This window comes from Vespa velutina, chromosome 15, assembly GCF_912470025.1.
Source record: "Vespa velutina chromosome 15, iVesVel2.1, whole genome shotgun sequence".
NCBI classification, from domain to species: domain Eukaryota; kingdom Metazoa; phylum Arthropoda; class Insecta; order Hymenoptera; family Vespidae; genus Vespa; species Vespa velutina.
In genome coordinates this window covers 4522068-4538383 of record NC_062202.1, presented here as the reverse complement: position 1 = coordinate 4538383, position 16316 = coordinate 4522068, and the positions used below count along the sequence as shown (strand labels likewise).

Sequence of the window (16316 nt, the reverse complement as noted above, 5' to 3'; positions counted from 1 at the left end):
ATTAATTCGATATATATCCTATACATTATTTTTTTTTTTTAATTAGGTATAATTAGTTGTTTAAAAATCATTCATTCAAATTATTTTATTTAATAAAGTAACATGTACTTTTATAGATATTACAGGCACATTAGAAGTATTGAGACGTTGGTTTTTTCTTTTTATTGAATGGTTGAGGTTATATGTCGATCTTACATTTGTAGTGTACATTGAACAGGTATTAGCTTTTGTACAACTTGTCTAAGACAATATAGAATAAATAATTTACTATTTAGAATTATTAAATGTATATATTTATACGAGTATGTTTAATTATACATTTTATAATTTTTAAATAAAGAATACGTTCTTTCGTTTATGAAAAATAATTAAACAGATGTCAGTAGAATTTTAGGTTAACGTATATTATAGTAGTGTTTCAATATTAGCATAGATATTTTATATGGTATCTTTAATAATTTTTTAATCTAAGGGTTCTTTAAGAAAATTTTTTATCATTATTTGAATATTTTAATTTATTTTTAAATTGTTTTATAAAGGAAAAGTGTTAACATACGCATAACAAAATATTGTGTCACATCACATATTTAAGACTCGCTAAATATTTTACACAATGTAAAATATTTTTGCATTAATAGATGATTTAATAAATTATACATATATGTTTTGATCATTTTATGTAATATATGATTACTAGTTGCTTGACAAATATTTTGTACAATTATATTTTCTTTTATCTTTTATATACATATATATAATTTTTTAGTTATTAATATATATATATATATATATATATATATATATATATATATATATATATATATATATATAATATTTTAATTAAATCTTGTCAATAATAAGATTGAATAATTAGAATTATTTTTTAGTTATTATATACTTCAATTATCAAGTACGAGATGACATCAGAAATTGGTAAGTTTGTTGAAACTTTGGTAAAAGATGAACAAAAAGATTTAGTATCATCTGTAGAAGATAAACATGTTGGTGTAATAAATAAAAGAGAAGATATTGGAGTTCAGCCTTTGTCTAATGTTAAAAATATTACCAAGGACTTACTTCTAATTGAATCAGAAAAAGATGGTATAACAGCCCAAGAATCTGTGATGAAATTTCCTACTTTAACAAATACAACTGAACCATTGAATATTAATTCTATTGATAACAATAATAGAAAAAATATTGAATGTTCAGATAGTAATATAATTGTTAATGGTTAGTATGACTATTTTAATTTAAACTGTATTGTAATATTACATGAATAAGTTGTAAAAAATAACAATAATAAAACATCTTCGCGCTTAAAATTTGATTATCTTATTTGTATGCATTGGATTTAATAAAATATATTTAATGGTTATGTTGACAAATTCTATAAACAGTGATTTGAGATAAGTAGTACTTTAAGGTTTCAAAGAAATAATATAAGACTTCTTTAATTCAATTAATCAATCATATACAAAGCATTACTACTTGAGTTGATGGATGAAACTGTAATCATTAATATAGTAATAAGTTAGTGAATTCAAAATGCCATCATATTGTAGAAATAAACGAAAAATTAAAAAATATAAAGGTAGTTTTATTAGTATATAGTGATTTTTTGTCTTTGAAAAAATTAAGAAATGTCAGTGTATGTATTGTTTTTTATATTTTCTGTATTTAGAATATAATATGATCGACATAGATCGAGCTATTGAGAATAGCGATACTCAAACAGGATCTGTTAATTCATCTGTACAAGAATATAATGCTGATATTGATAATCAATTACCAGAAACTGTTACACTACTTAGAACACCAAATGGTGGAAAACTATATTTAGTAGGAACAGCACATTTTAGTATTGAAAGTCAAAATGATGTATCAAAGGTATGGAAAATAAATATATTTTGTTTTCATTTTGTTCATTTTATAAATCTGTGCATATAGAACTTTATTTATAATTGCAGATAATACAAGCTGTACAGCCTCATATAGTTGTTGTTGAACTGTGTAGAGCTAGGATTGGTATATTACAGCTTGATGAACAAGTAATGTATCATTATGCAAAACATCTGAATCTTCGTAAGTTTTCTGTATACTATTACCCAAAGGAGATTTTTCACATCTTTATGTAAAATCAATTAATTATATATATTTTTAGAAAGCATTCAGGGTACTTTTAAGGAGTATGGTTTATATAATGGATTACTAAATATTCTCTTACTAAAGATGGTTGCTCATATCACTAAAGAACTTGGAATGGCACCTGGGGGAGAGTTTCGTAGAGCTTTCGAGGAGGTATGTTGTCAGACAAGTGTATATTAATATAGATAACATTTTTAAGATCCTTAGACAAATATAAAAACAAATATTAATCTTAGGCAAAAAAAGTTCCATATTGTATGTTTTACATGGGAGATCGCCCAATCGATATAACCATTCAACGTACAGTACGATTTTTATCTTGGTGGCAAACAATAAAATTAGTATGGCATTTAATAAAGATAAAAGATCCAATTAGTAAAAAGGACGTAGAATTATGTAAACAAAAAGCTTATTTAGATGAAATGGTTGCTAAAATGAGTGGAGAGTTTCCTGTATTAGGGGAAGTTTTTATTAAAGAACGAGATATCTATTTAACACATTCTCTTCAATTGGCTTGTTTACCTGAATATACGTCTAAGGGTTTGGAGCCAACAAGAGTTGTTGGCGTTGTTGGCTTGGGCCATATACCAGGCATTGTTGATAATTGGGGTAAAGTTCAACCTTCTGATATACCACCTATCATGAGGTATATAATGGTCATATAATAATTTAAAAACTTAAGTTTATTTTTTTTAATATAAAGCTCTAAATATGATTTATTTAAAATTTTTTATTTTTCAGTATACCACCATTATCATTATCAAGTAAAATATTAAAATTTACATTTAAAGCATCTTTAATAGGTGCTGTAATTTATGTAGGATATAAAATTATACCACTAGATTCTATCAAGTCATCGGTACAGGGACTTTTAAAGGTTAGTGCAGAAAATTAAAATAATATTTCATTTCCATACTTCTATACCGTGAAAAAAAGGAGGATTTTCATTCAAAGATAATTTTCTTTTTTTTATGCTGCTTCTCTTTCTTTTTCTCTCACTTTTTTTCTTACTCTTGAAGAATCTATCATCTTTCTTTGGATTTTATATTGATATAAATATATGGTAAGCATGAACTTTGATCTTTGTGTAGATGAATATACTCATGATATACCTGGTGTCATGTATGTAACTAATAACATACCTGGTCCAGGTATAAATGTGGATGATTTTGAATCTGTATTTACATCAGGTTGTTCATGTACACTTGAATGCTCAAAGTGTACTTGCACTCGTGGTTCTGCTAATTATATAAATGATTGTATTGTCGAAGAAAAATTATCAGTACCAATTTTAGAATGTAATCCTTATTGTATGTGCAATCAGAATTGTGGTAACAGATTGGTACAACGTGGTCCATTAAATAGTCTTCAAGTAATAAATACTGCTAAAAAAGGTTTAGGTCTTATAACAACGACATTAATAAAGAAAGGGCAATTCATTTGTGAATATGCTGGTGAAATAATAAGCATAGATGAAGCACGACGCAGGGTTGAAGCTAATAAAAATGATAATAGTATGAATTATGTTCTTGTAGTCTCTGAACATATAGGAGAGCAGATAATTGTAACTTGTGTAGATCCAAAGTATTTTGGCAATATTGGAAGGTATAGTAATCATAGCTGCCAGCCAAATGCTAATCTTGTACCTGTCAGAGTTGAAAGTGTTACACCACGATTATGCTTATTTGCATCTCAAGATATAGAAAGTGGAGAAGAAATTACTTTTAATTATGCCAGTGGAGTGATTTCTGACCGTCATTTAAGTGACACACCCTGTTATTGTGGTTTCAGTAATTGTTTAGGTTATTTACCACATAACCCTATTTAAAGTATGCAAAATAGTCTTTTAATAGAACATTATAAATATCATTAAAAATAATTGTCACAGATTCAATTGTACTTTGTAAATCAATCATAATTAAACGGACATATAAAATATGTGAATTATTTTCGTGAAACTTTTAACATTTTTATTAAAAGTTTAATATTTAAGCAAATATTGCGAAAATCTTTTTTTCTATACAATTTGAAAGATTCCTTATTTAAATGAAAACTTATTATCAATTTAAATAGAATTAGTTGCAGTTTTATAGTATATAAATTAACAACAAATATTTTTTTCTTATTAAACAAAAGTACCGTTTCAACAATGTTGATCTATAAAAACTCTATTTTTTATTTTTGTATTTTGTTTTTAATTATGTAATAATGAAACTGTTGATAATTCATACATGGTTTTTCTGTTAATATATGTTTTGTTAATCTGTAGTAATTATTTTTATTATAATTTATTTAAATATAGTTATTATATACCAGAAATAAATTCTTTCTAAAATTTATTGTTATATGAAACTTTATATGTAACTTAAGTCAGTATATAAGATAATTTGTATAAATAATTGTTATGAAAATATATTTTAATAGCAATGAGATAAATTTTACAAAAATGCTATATTACCGAAATTTACGTCTTGAAAATATATTCCTTTACTTTATTTTTAACGTGGTAAAATTAATCTCTTTATAAAATAATATAACTATTTATCAAATAAAATTGTCATTAATTAGTGAATATTCCTTAATAGTTACATTATTCAGAAATGATAACAAATTAATTATTTGTTTGCAGGTAAATGTTTATCTTAATCTTATTAATATCTTATGTTAATTTTTATTAATATTAATTAAAATTTAATATATAATTACAAAACAAATAATTCTGTATCATTTGCAGTATTGTATTGTAACATTTTTTTAATATAATTTTAATTAAGTCGATTATACATATTACTGTAAAATCTTTAAAGGACTGAATACTTGGTTTTCCACATATGTTCCTAACTTATAATATTACATTACATTTAATATTTTAATAAATATTTCCTTATTTCTTCTACATTTTTTAAATATAGTATATGCGTGGACATGCATCTCATAAATCCTACTTGCTGGCAAGTTAATGTGTAAGTTGTGACAGTGTGTATAATATCTGATAATGAATTTTTAAACATAAGTAAAAGGATTATATATATTTTTTAAAAATATCTTATATTAATTAATTTTTTATGGTATCAATAAATAAAGATAAAATTAAAAATACTACTATTTTCATTTTATATTATAATGTTAACGCAATACATATTCATTGTGAATTATGTCTTATGTATAATCAGAAAGTGTAATTCTTCTATAGTAATTTTCATACAATCAATAAAATAAAATTCCATGATATAGCTGTATTTTTGTTTAACATCTGTTGAAATGGAAAAATGCATTACAATATTCTTTATACTTATTTTTATAGTGTAATTCATTTAAAATATCTATCTAATTTCTATAAATACTATATTTTAATATATTTGGACTGTAGATGTTTGTTCTTGCACTTCATTACTATATCTCCATCTCCACCAAGCAACTTTCATGCGATCCCAAATATTTTCCCAAGAGTCCATAGCTGGTCTTACGTCAAGAAGAGCAAATTTATATTTTTCATCTACTTCTCCACCATCATAATAATCAATAACATATCGTACATCTTTACCACATCTATCTACTATCCAATCATGACGATCAAATGGTAATTCATATCTAAAATAGATATAAAAAGTAGATCTATATTAGTAACATTATAATTTCTATATTTCTATGAATTCAAATAAATTGCAATCATACCCTAACCAATGCCGAATTCGTGCACGTGGTGAATACTGTTTAGCCTTTCCACCAAAACTACGTAATTTAGGACAATTGCATTCGCGTGCATGAAGTGCTTCCCATTTAAGAACTTCCAGCCATGCTTGTTCATTATTAGTATTATGAATTTTTATTATATCATCCATATCTTTTGGCAATATATCATCATTTTTCCAACGCCATCCTTTTCTTAACATAGCATTCCAAAACATTTGTTGTGATGGGTAAACCCAAAATTCACCATCTCCTGTTGCTTTTGGTATTGATGAGACTTGTCTGTCAGTTGGTAAAGGAAAAGGTTGATCAGGTGCTGGTTGTTGATTGGCAGGTGGCATCTGTAATATTCATTTCTTTTAATAATAATATAAGAAAATCTTAATGGATTTCTTTTTATTATGATTTATATTAAATTTTATTATATATACTATACATTATACATATTACATATATTATTGCATTATACATACCATGTTAAGAGGATTTATTTCATTTTCAGTCATATGATCTATTGGACATTCTGACATAGATGTTTTAGATGACTGTTGATTTGTTTTCATATGCATGGGACATTCTGGTGGAGGTACATTTTGAAATTTTTCTGATTCGTGTATTACAGATTTAGATAGTTGTTGATTATGCTGTATTGGCATAATTACATCAGCGGCTGACACAGATGCAGAAGTCAATGTATTGCCCATTATTTCAATTATATTAGTACCGTAATATATATATATATATATATATGTATATATATATATGTTGCTATAATCAGTAAAAAAATGAAAGTAATATTCAGATCAAGAAATAAAATAATATCTATATCTAGAATATATAATTATAATAATACAAAATAATTGAATTGAAATTAGTACAAATAAAATTTATTCATTTTTATAGTAATATCAATTTTTATAAAATAATTACGCAACTCTAACCCTAAACGACATTATAGTCGTATTTTTGAAATTTACTGTAAAATAATATTTTAAGTAAATATATTACATATATTATTTTATATATACATATATTTCAAAATTTATAAATTGTAACTCGTAATTTCGTATTTACCTGTAAAATTATTTTTTATATGAAAACTCTTAACTTAGCCTGTTCAGATAACTTGAAATATCTCAAGTGTTGAGCTTGTTACGACGAATGCCGATAATCAAAAGATGAATGAAAATTAATTAAATATATAGAAAAATTTATAACAACATTTGAACACTTTCAAGCTTTATATCTAAAACTTTACAAACGTTCGAACACATTTATGTCAGATCTAATGAATAGATATTATATGTAGTATAAACTTTACGTAATCACATATTACCAATATTTTAGTAATTTTTTAGTTAAACTTTTAATTTACTAAACAATATCATGTTTTTAATTGGTAAAAGTAATATTGTTATAGTTTTTGTACTCAAATTTCAAATAAACATTTTAATATACAATGTGAAATATTTTGATAAGTTATTATAAGATAGAAAAATATAGTAAGTAACCCGCATGATTTAAATCTGTACTTTATAAAATTATTTTTGCTGCAGTAATTTCATATATATTATATACTATATAAAAACTCTGTTATAGCATTTTTATATATATATATAAATTTTTCTCTAATTCCATTAATTGAAAAAGCACTAGAAATTACGTAGTATATATTAATGAACTTAGCAACTAAAAAAGTATCAAAATATGTATTATAGAAATAGAAAAGTACGAATAATTTAAAAATTTTGATTTAATTAAAAATATTACATTGTTTTTTCTAAAACAATTACAATTAACATGATTTAATTAAACAAGGATAGCCAATTGTTATCCAAATTAACAACATGGTAATATTATTCCACTAATTTCTTACTTACACATATAATTTACAATTAACATACTTGCAATAAAATAATTTCTTAAGTATGATAAATGTTATACATCAACGATTTTTATAATTTTTCAGTCTAAAACAAAGCAAAAATTAATGAACAATGAACAATATTTTACGTGTTTTTGTAAAAAATATACGGATAACACAAGAAATTTGGTGTTAAAAGGAAGGGATTTAATTATCATGAAAGGGTGATTGTATTTGAAAATAAGTATTTGTTAATATTTTTTAGAGATAATGTTTGATCATTTATAAATTTTATATATTTTTAACGTTAGCAAACAACTAGAAGATTCGGATATAAAGTTTTTATTGATATTTCTTAAACAAAATCAAGACATTGTATCCCTTAACTTAGCATACAACCAAATTACATGTATTGGTTTCAAAAATTTGATTACTTACTTACTTGTAAGATAGATTAAAATCGAAGTATAATAATTTGCGATATTATAAGAATATTATTTTAGATATATAAAAATATATACAAGTTGAATGTTCAAAATAATAACATAATGGAAGCAGGAATTGATTATATGTGTGAAATAGGACAAAATTTACACATCAAGAGTCTTCAATTAAGTGGGAATAAGTTTGGCGTTGAAGTAATTATTATTGTTTTTATTCTTTCTTTAAAAGTTCATTAAATAATTCTTAAATGTAAGATGATCATAATTGTTATAGTCTTCCAAAAAAATAGCATTACTATTATTGAAAAATCCATACTTAGAATATTTGGATATAGCAGAAGTTGATCAAACTATTTCAAGTTTAATATATTTCACAACAGTTATGAGATTAGATCAACCTATATACAATGAAACTTTAAAAATTTTGGACATCAGTCGTCCAAATCCAGGATGTATGTATTTTTTTAATGCAGAACAATTTGCAACTCTAATCGGACATATGTTAAGAGTAACTTTATATTTTATAATATTAATTTATTTAAACATTTTTCACGATTTACAATGCTTAAATTTTTGTACAGAATAATACTTGTTTGTTTGGATTGCACTTACAAAAATGTGGTTTTAATTGCCATGACATTGAATGTATGATGATGAATGCACAATATAATTACACATTACATTTCCTTGATCTTGCTTGTAACAATATAGGAGATCATGGAATGCATCATCTTGCTAATTGGCTTATAAAATCTTCTGCTTTATGTGGCCTTATTTTAAGCAAAAATATTATAACTGATCATGGTGCAAGGTAGTAGAATGATTTGCAAAAGTTTATAAGACTATATGTTAATTCTATTATTTATTATTAATATTTATTATTGTATAAAATTGTATTATATATAAAATTATTTCTTTCTATAAGGATATTAAGTCATACTATACCATTTTCCAAGCTCAAGTTTTTAGATATTTCATTTAATAAAATAACTGACGATGGTATGGTAAATATTCTAAATTCTTTAAAAAAGATTTCACTCATAAAAAGCTTGCGAATATTCGGAAACTTTCTTAGTCATATAACTGCTAAGGTGTGTAATTTAATTTCTCTCCTTCTTTTATTATTATATTATATATTTATTGAATTTATAGACTATAAAGAGAATATTATTATCAAAAGTTTTATATCAAACAAATCTTGATGTCAAGCCTTATAGAGTAGAAGATAAATGGTACTGTGCTCAATATCCAATGGACTACTCTAAAGAACATTTTTATGATATGATTGAATCTTCCACAAAGTATAATAATAAAGCAGAAACTTTTTCTAACATATACAAATTCAATGAAACAAGTAAAATGAAAAAAAGATTATAGAATTAGAGATTCACTATTAATTTTCTTTAGAAAGCACGCATTAACACGTTTTTATGGACTTTTGTTATAAAAGCTTCGCTTTTTTGCAATAAGCATGATAGTGTAGTTCATACTAATATGCTAATATAATTTTAATTATTCCTACAAATTTTGTATCATTTTATTAATAAATTTGAGATTTGTTGACAATTATTCACGAAATCAAATGCACTTTGATAGGATAATATTACATGTTTTAGATTGTAAAGCTGAATTAAAGCATTTTTATGTTTTTTTAAATTTTTCTTTTTATATCTAACCATTGTTAACATTTTATCCAGGACATAATGCAACCATAAAATATTTGTGTATGGTTCAAATTTTTGCCAATTATTTCTAGAAATAATAACATTATTGTTATTATCATCATCATTATTATTACTGTTGTACTATTACATTAGCTTTGAATTTATGTAATATATACTTACTGTACTTTATCTTTCATAAGACGATAAATCTCAAATTGATATTCGCCTTGAGCAGTAAATAATGCAGGATCTAAGGCTAAATCATTGAATATGCAGCATCCTTGATATGACATTCTTGAAAGAGTAAAATCTATGATACACACCTTTAAGAAAATAAATATAATATTTTGTGTATTTAATACAAATAATTATAAAAATTATTATAAATATATGATTGATATTATAAACATAAAAACATACTTTTATACCATTACTTGAAACTGAAATATCTTTATTATCAAGTTTATAGTATATATATTGTTCATCTGTATGAGAAATCAAGATATTCCCCCAATGCAAGTCTCTATGTTCAAACTTAAGTGATCTTTCAGCGACTGCTAATGCTAATGTAGCCTGTGAAAAAAGAATTGATAATTAAGATTAAGATATTATTAGTTATTATATATATTTCATATAAAATATTATTATAATTTGTTTCCTCTTATTTCTTTAAAATTACTGATATTACTTGTATAAACAATGCATATGCTTCTACAGCTGTGTGAAATTCAAAAGATTCAAGATCCTGACCGCCATGACCAAGTTCAAGAGAAATATAAAGTTGCTTTTCATCAAAAATTGATGGGCAATCATTATCAGATGTTTTCTCTTCATCATACTTCTTCCACAAATTTACCATTTTTTCAGGATATTTTCCTTCAATGCATTTAATACTTTTTACTTCAACAAATCCACTTGTGTTATGATTTTTGTTAAATCTTAAATTATGTAACTCTCTGAAAATAATGAAATTAAGATTAAAATGTATGTGTAAACTTATAACGAAGTAGCACATACTTTGCAATAACAATTTCTGAGAGTATTTCATCAAATTTCTTTTGTGATTCTCCATTAACTAATTGAACACCTTCTATAGGTATAATCTTTAGAACAGATTTTTGTGTGTCCTTTTCATAAAGAAATACCTCTCCATATACACCTTCTCCTATTTTTCGACAAAATTTCAAATACCTATTACAAAAATGAAAAATATTTCAATTTTTTGAAAATATTAATTTAAGTTATACATAATTTTTAATTTACTCACTTTGTTGAAAACAAATCTCTGAATGGTAAATAATGTTTTTGGGAACATTTTTGTAAAATAACATCTCTTGCAGTTCCTGATGAACAAATTTCTGCACAATTATTTTCCATATCATTATGCTGAGTACTATATTCAGTGTTACAACTAGTTTCCGGTAATATATGTTCATTGTTGACAGTAGTTTTAATTCCATATACTTCAAGAAATGAAGTATCACTAGCATTTTTGATAATTCTATTATCGCATACAACACGAATAGAAGTTCTTCTAACAAATCTTTTTAAATTAATAAACTGATTTGTATCACATTCATCTGTAACAATGTCATTATAAGATTTGATTTGTGTCTTATTACATGTAATGTTTCAATTATTGATATTTTTTAAATAATTATACATATATGCATATATTTTTAGCTAAAGTTACCTTTTTTCTGCATATCTAATATATCCTTAACACTATGCCTCCATCTTTTACCTTTCTCAGTAGATGTTCTATTTAGATTTAATCCATTCTGAAAGTTATGTAGAATGGATAAAGAACGTGTCCAAGACTTGCCTGGCTTTAAAAATATAAACTTTCCTGATAAAGAAGGTATTTGCTCAGTGATTAATAAATTTGGCTCATCACACTGTGTAATAATATTTACAGAAGTATTAGTTACGTTCTTCGTAGGATCTTGATTCAAAATATAGTCATTCACTTTCTTATTGTATTGTGACATTTCACATGTTGAATATTGAGTAATATCATTTTCATTTTCACAAATATTACTTAAGTAAAAGTTCCTTTTCCTATCTGGTTGTTTTCTTTCAGTAACTTTTACTGAATGTTTCAATCGAGTGAAAAAATTAATTGTTTCATTCATATTGAATTGACTTTGATTTTCATCCATTGATTTGCCATGACTTCTTTCTTCAATGGTATCTTCATTTTCAATATGTTCCTCATTAGATTTTTCCTTTGTAATTGTTGTAAGTGGTTCTTCTTTCTAAAATTAGAATATATAAAAACGAATAAACTGTGTAATATTTATTATCAAAAATTAAATTATTCTTTTTTGCTACCTTTAATATTTCTGATTTTATAATTTTTTCTGTATTATATATATCTGAAATAATAGGTTTCAACTTTAGTTCAGTATTATCATTATTTTCATGCACATTCATATTTGTAAATGATTTTTCTTTTATTGCACTCATGCTGTTATCATTTTCCAAAGCATATAATTTACTTTCATCATCATCAAACAAGGAACACGATCTATTTGTCTCTATAGAAAAGTTTATACGATTTAACAATGGATTATCTTCCAGATGTGTTTTGTTATACTTTTGTTTCAATGCTATATCAATGCTATCATCCATAAATATTGTAGCATATGTTTTCCTGTTATTGATAAAATTTGAATTTTTTTTAGAAATGCTTAAATGTAATATTTCTGGTTCTTGTATATCAAGCTTAATACCTTCACTACTTGACAAATTATCTACTGATGTTGATTTTCGTATTTTTCTATCTCTTATATATAAAATCTTATCCTTCATATCTGATTCAACATTAGTGGAAGCGTTTATACTTGTCTCATCTAATATATGCAAATTATTTGACTGTAACTGATCAAGCAATGCGGGAATGTCACTTATAGCATGAGATTTTGTAATATCAATTGGTGAATAGCAAGGAGAATATGCTGATCTTCTTTTACATTTAATGACAGGTGTGCTACTCACTGGATTTTTTTCAGAATTTAAATCCTTACTTATACTGTTTGAATTGTTGCAGATCAAGTCATTCATAGGTGATTTGTATTTGCTATTTATAGAATTACTTGATATCTTATGTAAAACTAAGTGACATTCTTTTAATATATATTTGGATTCATTAACCATAAACTTACACTTTTCTATATTATTTTTGTACAGTACTACAGAACAAGGTTTAATTTTAAACTTGTCCATTGAATCAGGAATGTTATGTGATACTGATGATGTTAAAGAGAGGTTTTCATTATTTTCATTGTTAATCTTTTGTGTTTTTTTAATAGACGTCAATCGGCATATTTTCTTTTTATCATTAATTTTTGAAATGTTAGTAGTTTTCCTTAAAGGGCTATGTAATTCACATTTATTGCAGCGTAATAAATCAGTATTTTTTTTATGAATATTCTTATAAGGGACAGTACTATTATTAATATTCTCATTATTAGTCATTTTATTAATATCAGCATTAACAATATCTGACTCATATAATTGGTCATTAGAATTTTTAAACACGGAATATAAAATTCCTCCATTATTTGATTTACTTTGTTTTTTATTTTTTGTTTTTTGAATTTTCTTTATTCTTTTACTTTTGCAAGCCTAAAAAGAAATAAAAATACAGTTAAAAATAAATATTCTTATTTACTTCTTAAAAATTATATAATTCTGCAAATTATGTTTTTGCAAAATAATTGTTTCAAAGTACCTTAGTCTGATTTTTTTTCTTAACACTTCTTATTTCTCTTGTATGCTGTGAATTATATAAAGCTCCTGTTATAGACGTTTTTTTATTTTTAGGTTTCACATTTTTTTTATATGGTAGCACTTTTAAAGATTTTGTATATTTCATATTTGGGCTAACACTAACATTAGAATTACAAAAAGAAATATGAAATAAAGATTCATTTATATTTTCCTCCTCACTATTTATATCAGAACTACTACCGCTCCATGAGTTATTGTCAATACAATCAGGCGGTATTGCTGGTACTCTATATTAAGAAACAAAACATACTTATTATTTAAAAAAGTAAAAAATAAAAAAAAACAAGTAAACTAAGAACTTACACTGCATCTTTAGCAATTCTATCAAATGTTGTTTCAAAAGGATCGTAATTTAATGAATCTTCACTTAATTTATTTTCATTAACGTTATTAATTCCATATTGTTCTTTGAGAATATCGTCAGTTTTTAATGTTAAATCCACTTTAGCAAAGTCACTAATTTTTATCAACGGATTTGGAATATTTCTTCTTTGGTATGTACGTATAGGCTTTCGTAGCATTGTAATTTATATTTAATAAATATTATATGAACTATTACTTCTCTATCAAATCAGAAAGTATATATACATTACAAATTGTTAATATAACATTTATTAAAAAAAACATACGAATACTTTTCTTTCTTTTAAATATATTTAAAATTTAAAACGTACATCCATAGAATATATTATAGCTAGATTTATACATCACTATAAAAAATCCTGTTGAAATAAGAAGTCTACCATTGGTTAATGTAAGTGCGCCTCTAACCACGTTTGACCACTAATTTTAAATCAAGAAATTTTCCCGCCTTTATTAATATCGTATGATTTGTTTCTTCTATAGCACACTTAACAGCTCAATCAACAGTTTAGTGACAAATAACAAATATCGTTTGACTGATAATCTAAAGATGTATAGTAATTTATTGTATTTATATATATATTGATTATAAACATAGATATATTAATAATTATATCATAAAATTTACAATGGATTCATATATAATGCAGGTAATTTAACATACAAATATTTAGAAAATTTAAAGATAAAAAGGTCGTAACGCTTTAAGGTTATATTTATATTATTTTAAATAGTTACGGCGTATGTGGCTCAATCAAGATGGAGATGTATTAGCAGTGAGTAATGTCTCATTTATTTAAAAAAACAATTTAATTATATATCCTATAATTAATAATAATTTTTTAAAAGGATTTACTTTCCCTTAAACACAATCACATTTTGATACCTAATATTGGGTCAGAAGCAGCCATGACAAAGGCAATGGAGCATTTGTCTGCTCCTTTCGATGATCTAGTACTTTACCACTTAAAGTATTAACAGATTTTTTTCAATAATGATTACTATGTATTCTTTTTAATAGTAAAATAAAATAACAAATAATGTACATTTATATTAATAGGACTATAGCAGCAATGAATAAAGATGACCAATTTACAATGTACAATTACCAAAGTTCAGCAGTTCAATCTTTAACTAAAATTCTTCAAATGCAAAAAGAAGAGAATTGGATGCTGCGAGTTATGAACGTTATGTGTTTAGAATTGAGATTATTAGCAGTTCGTACAGAAAGTTCAAAAACAAATAGAAATATGAAACCTGGAGAAGTTCTTGAAAAATGTGCGGAATGTTTAATGGGTTGTTTTCGAGTATGTGCTGCTGACAATCGCAGTTCAGAATATGATACAAAAAGATGGGGAATGTTGGCATTAGTTAATCAGTTGCTGAAAGTTTACTTTAGAATTAATAAGTTACATTTATGTAGACCTCTAATAAGAGCAATAGAATCATCTCCATATAAGGACCATTTTGCATTAGCTCAACAAATTACATATAAATTTTTTGTTGGTCGTAAAGCTATGTTCGATAGTGATTACAAAACTGGTAAGTATTATTTTATTATAATCAATTTATCATAACTATTATTGTATTAATTCAATACCATTATTTATTTTATTTTAGCTGATGCATATTTAACATATGCATTTGAACATTGCCATAAGCATTCTCACAAAAATAAAAAATTAATTTTAACGTATCTTGTCCCAGTTAAAATGTTGCTTGGATATATGCCAAAGAAAACTCTTTTAGAAAAATATAACCTGATGGAATTCTGGGAATTAGTAGAATCTGTAAAGAAAGGAGATTTACGTAGTTTAGAAAGAGTGATGGCAAAACATGAAACATTTTTTATCGATGCTGGAATATACTTGATTGTTGAAAAATTAAAATTAATTGCCTATAGAAATCTATTTAAGAAAGTGTATCTTGTATTAAATACACATCAGATACCAGTGCAAAGTTTACTTTCAGCCTTGGAAATGCATGGTATTGAAGATGTAGACATGGATGAAACGGAATGTCTTGTTTCAAACTTAATATATGAAGGAAAAATAAAGGGATACATATCTCATCAACATAAAAAATTAGTTATTTCAAAACAAAATCCATTTCCTATATTATCTACGATACTGTAAAAATGATCAATATTATTATTTATTATATATATACTAACATAATAAAGACTTATAAAACATCTATATATGGATATTTTTAATAACCTATTAAGATTCCTTTACAACAAAATATTTATAATGAATAATATTCAGATAATATATAATTTTGGTTAACATTTAATATTCATATATTGCATTTAATTAGAGTAATTATTGTAATAAGAAGGTCCGTTAT

General features: G+C 24.6%; 6 protein-coding genes across 10 annotated transcripts; 4 read left to right on the top strand and 2 right to left on the bottom strand.

Moving 5' to 3' along the window:
* Positions 1-73: 73 nt before the first annotated feature.
* LOC124954433 (traB domain-containing protein) lies at positions 74-3424 on the top strand. Its single transcript, XM_047507388.1, has 8 exons — positions 74-217; positions 888-1233; positions 1685-1890; positions 1971-2085; positions 2165-2301; positions 2385-2794; positions 2890-3025; positions 3168-3424. The coding sequence occupies exons 2-8, from the start codon at positions 918-920 to the stop codon at positions 3213-3215; spliced, it is 1368 nt and encodes a 455-aa protein (XP_047363344.1). The 5' UTR covers positions 74-217; positions 888-917; the 3' UTR covers positions 3216-3424.
* LOC124954435 (histone-lysine N-methyltransferase SETMAR) lies at positions 3218-5377 on the top strand. The gene has a single exon (XM_047507391.1). It carries the CDS (start codon positions 3218-3220, stop codon positions 3974-3976), a length of 759 nt encoding a protein of 252 aa, XP_047363347.1. The 3' UTR covers positions 3977-5377.
* LOC124954434 (holocytochrome c-type synthase) lies at positions 4703-7162 on the bottom strand. 2 transcript variants are annotated; one of them, XM_047507390.1, is made up of 4 exons: positions 6913-7162; positions 6312-6508; positions 5824-6179; positions 4703-5739 (listed from the first exon to the last, which is right to left on the bottom strand). In XM_047507390.1, the coding sequence occupies exons 2-4, from the start codon at positions 6492-6494 to the stop codon at positions 5499-5501; spliced, it is 780 nt and encodes a 259-aa protein (XP_047363346.1). In that variant the 5' UTR covers positions 6495-6508; positions 6913-7162; the 3' UTR covers positions 4703-5498. The 2 variants fall into 2 exon arrangements, with proteins under 2 accessions (XP_047363346.1, XP_047363345.1); XM_047507389.1 differs by having other exon boundaries at positions 4705-5739; positions 6312-6606.
* Positions 7163-7493: 331 nt separating this feature from the next.
* LOC124954440 (leucine-rich repeat-containing protein 34-like) lies at positions 7494-10453 on the top strand. The gene is made up of 8 exons (XM_047507398.1): positions 7494-7688; positions 7808-7926; positions 8014-8146; positions 8206-8340; positions 8420-8653; positions 8727-8956; positions 9071-9236; positions 9298-10453. Exons 1-8 carry the CDS (start codon positions 7686-7688, stop codon positions 9520-9522), a joined length of 1245 nt encoding a protein of 414 aa, XP_047363354.1. The 5' UTR covers positions 7494-7685; the 3' UTR covers positions 9523-10453.
* LOC124954438 (MATH and LRR domain-containing protein PFE0570w) lies at positions 7916-14271 on the bottom strand. 3 transcript variants are annotated; one of them, XM_047507393.1, is made up of 11 exons: positions 13908-14271; positions 13546-13831; positions 12311-13439; positions 12144-12187; positions 11503-12067; positions 11077-11389; positions 10827-11000; positions 10498-10765; positions 10230-10382; positions 9990-10132; positions 7916-9897 (listed from the first exon to the last, which is right to left on the bottom strand). In XM_047507393.1, exons 1-11 carry the CDS (start codon positions 14123-14125, stop codon positions 9678-9680), a joined length of 3513 nt encoding a protein of 1170 aa, XP_047363349.1. In that variant the 5' UTR covers positions 14126-14271; the 3' UTR covers positions 7916-9677. The 3 variants fall into 3 exon arrangements, with proteins under 3 accessions (XP_047363349.1, XP_047363350.1, XP_047363348.1); XM_047507394.1 differs by having other exon boundaries at positions 12977-13439; XM_047507392.1 differs by having other exon boundaries at positions 7917-9897; positions 12144-13439.
* Positions 14272-14457: 186 nt separating this feature from the next.
* On the top strand, positions 14458-16165 carry LOC124954439 (PCI domain-containing protein 2). 2 transcript variants are annotated; one of them, XM_047507396.1, is made up of 5 exons: positions 14458-14617; positions 14702-14743; positions 14817-14938; positions 15028-15509; positions 15588-16165. In XM_047507396.1, the coding sequence occupies exons 1-5, from the start codon at positions 14597-14599 to the stop codon at positions 16100-16102; spliced, it is 1182 nt and encodes a 393-aa protein (XP_047363352.1). In that variant the 5' UTR covers positions 14458-14596; the 3' UTR covers positions 16103-16165. The 2 variants fall into 2 exon arrangements, with proteins under 2 accessions (XP_047363352.1, XP_047363353.1); XM_047507397.1 differs by lacking the exon at positions 14817-14938 and having other exon boundaries at positions 14500-14617.
* The last annotated feature ends 151 nt before the right edge of the window (positions 16166-16316 follow it).

What these genes read in the sequence shown, in the direction of transcription:
- LOC124954433 (XM_047507388.1), top strand. Translation starts at nt 918, where the DNA reads ATGACATCAGAAATTGGTAAGTTTGTTGAAACTTTGGTAAAAGATGAA. An exon ending in GATATACCACCTATCATGAG is followed by an intron (nt 2,795 to 2,889) that starts GTATATAATGGT and finishes TTTATTTTTCAG; the next exon opens with TATACCACCATTATCATTAT. An exon ending in CGGTACAGGGACTTTTAAAG is followed by an intron (nt 3,026 to 3,167) that starts GTTAGTGCAGAA and finishes TTACTCTTGAAG; the next exon opens with AATCTATCATCTTTCTTTGG.
- LOC124954435 (XM_047507391.1), top strand. Translation starts at nt 3,218, where the DNA reads ATGAACTTTGATCTTTGTGTAGATGAATATACTCATGATATACCTGGT.
- LOC124954439 (XM_047507396.1), top strand. Translation starts at nt 14,597, where the DNA reads ATGGATTCATATATAATGCAG. An exon ending in AAGATGGAGATGTATTAGCA is followed by an intron (nt 14,744 to 14,816) that starts GTGAGTAATGTC and finishes ATTTTTTAAAAG; the next exon opens with GATTTACTTTCCCTTAAACA. An exon ending in CTAGTACTTTACCACTTAAA is followed by an intron (nt 14,939 to 15,027) that starts GTATTAACAGAT and finishes TTATATTAATAG; the next exon opens with GACTATAGCAGCAATGAATA.
- LOC124954434 (XM_047507389.1), bottom strand. Translation starts at nt 6,542, where the DNA reads ATGGGCAATACATTGACTTCTGCATCTGTGTCAGCCGCTGATGTAATT. An exon ending in AAATAAATCCTCTTAACATG is followed by an intron (nt 6,180 to 6,311) that starts GTATGTATAATG and finishes TGAATATTACAG; the next exon opens with ATGCCACCTGCCAATCAACA. An exon ending in CGAATTCGGCATTGGTTAGG is followed by an intron (nt 5,740 to 5,823) that starts GTATGATTGCAA and finishes TATCTATTTTAG; the next exon opens with ATATGAATTACCATTTGATC.
- LOC124954438 (XM_047507392.1), bottom strand. Translation starts at nt 14,125, where the DNA reads ATGCTACGAAAGCCTATACGTACATACCAAAGAAGAAATATTCCAAAT. An exon ending in TAAAATCAGAAATATTAAAG is followed by an intron (nt 12,068 to 12,143) that starts GTAGCAAAAAAG and finishes TTCTAATTTTAG; the next exon opens with AAAGAAGAACCACTTACAAC. An exon ending in AGAGATTTGTTTTCAACAAA is followed by an intron (nt 11,001 to 11,076) that starts GTGAGTAAATTA and finishes TTTTTGTAATAG; the next exon opens with GTATTTGAAATTTTGTCGAA.
- LOC124954440 (XM_047507398.1), top strand. An exon ending in ATTTGATTACTTACTTACTT is followed by an intron (nt 8,147 to 8,205) that starts GTAAGATAGATT and finishes ATATTATTTTAG; the next exon opens with ATATATAAAAATATATACAA. An exon ending in TAATCGGACATATGTTAAGA is followed by an intron (nt 8,654 to 8,726) that starts GTAACTTTATAT and finishes ATTTTTGTACAG; the next exon opens with AATAATACTTGTTTGTTTGG.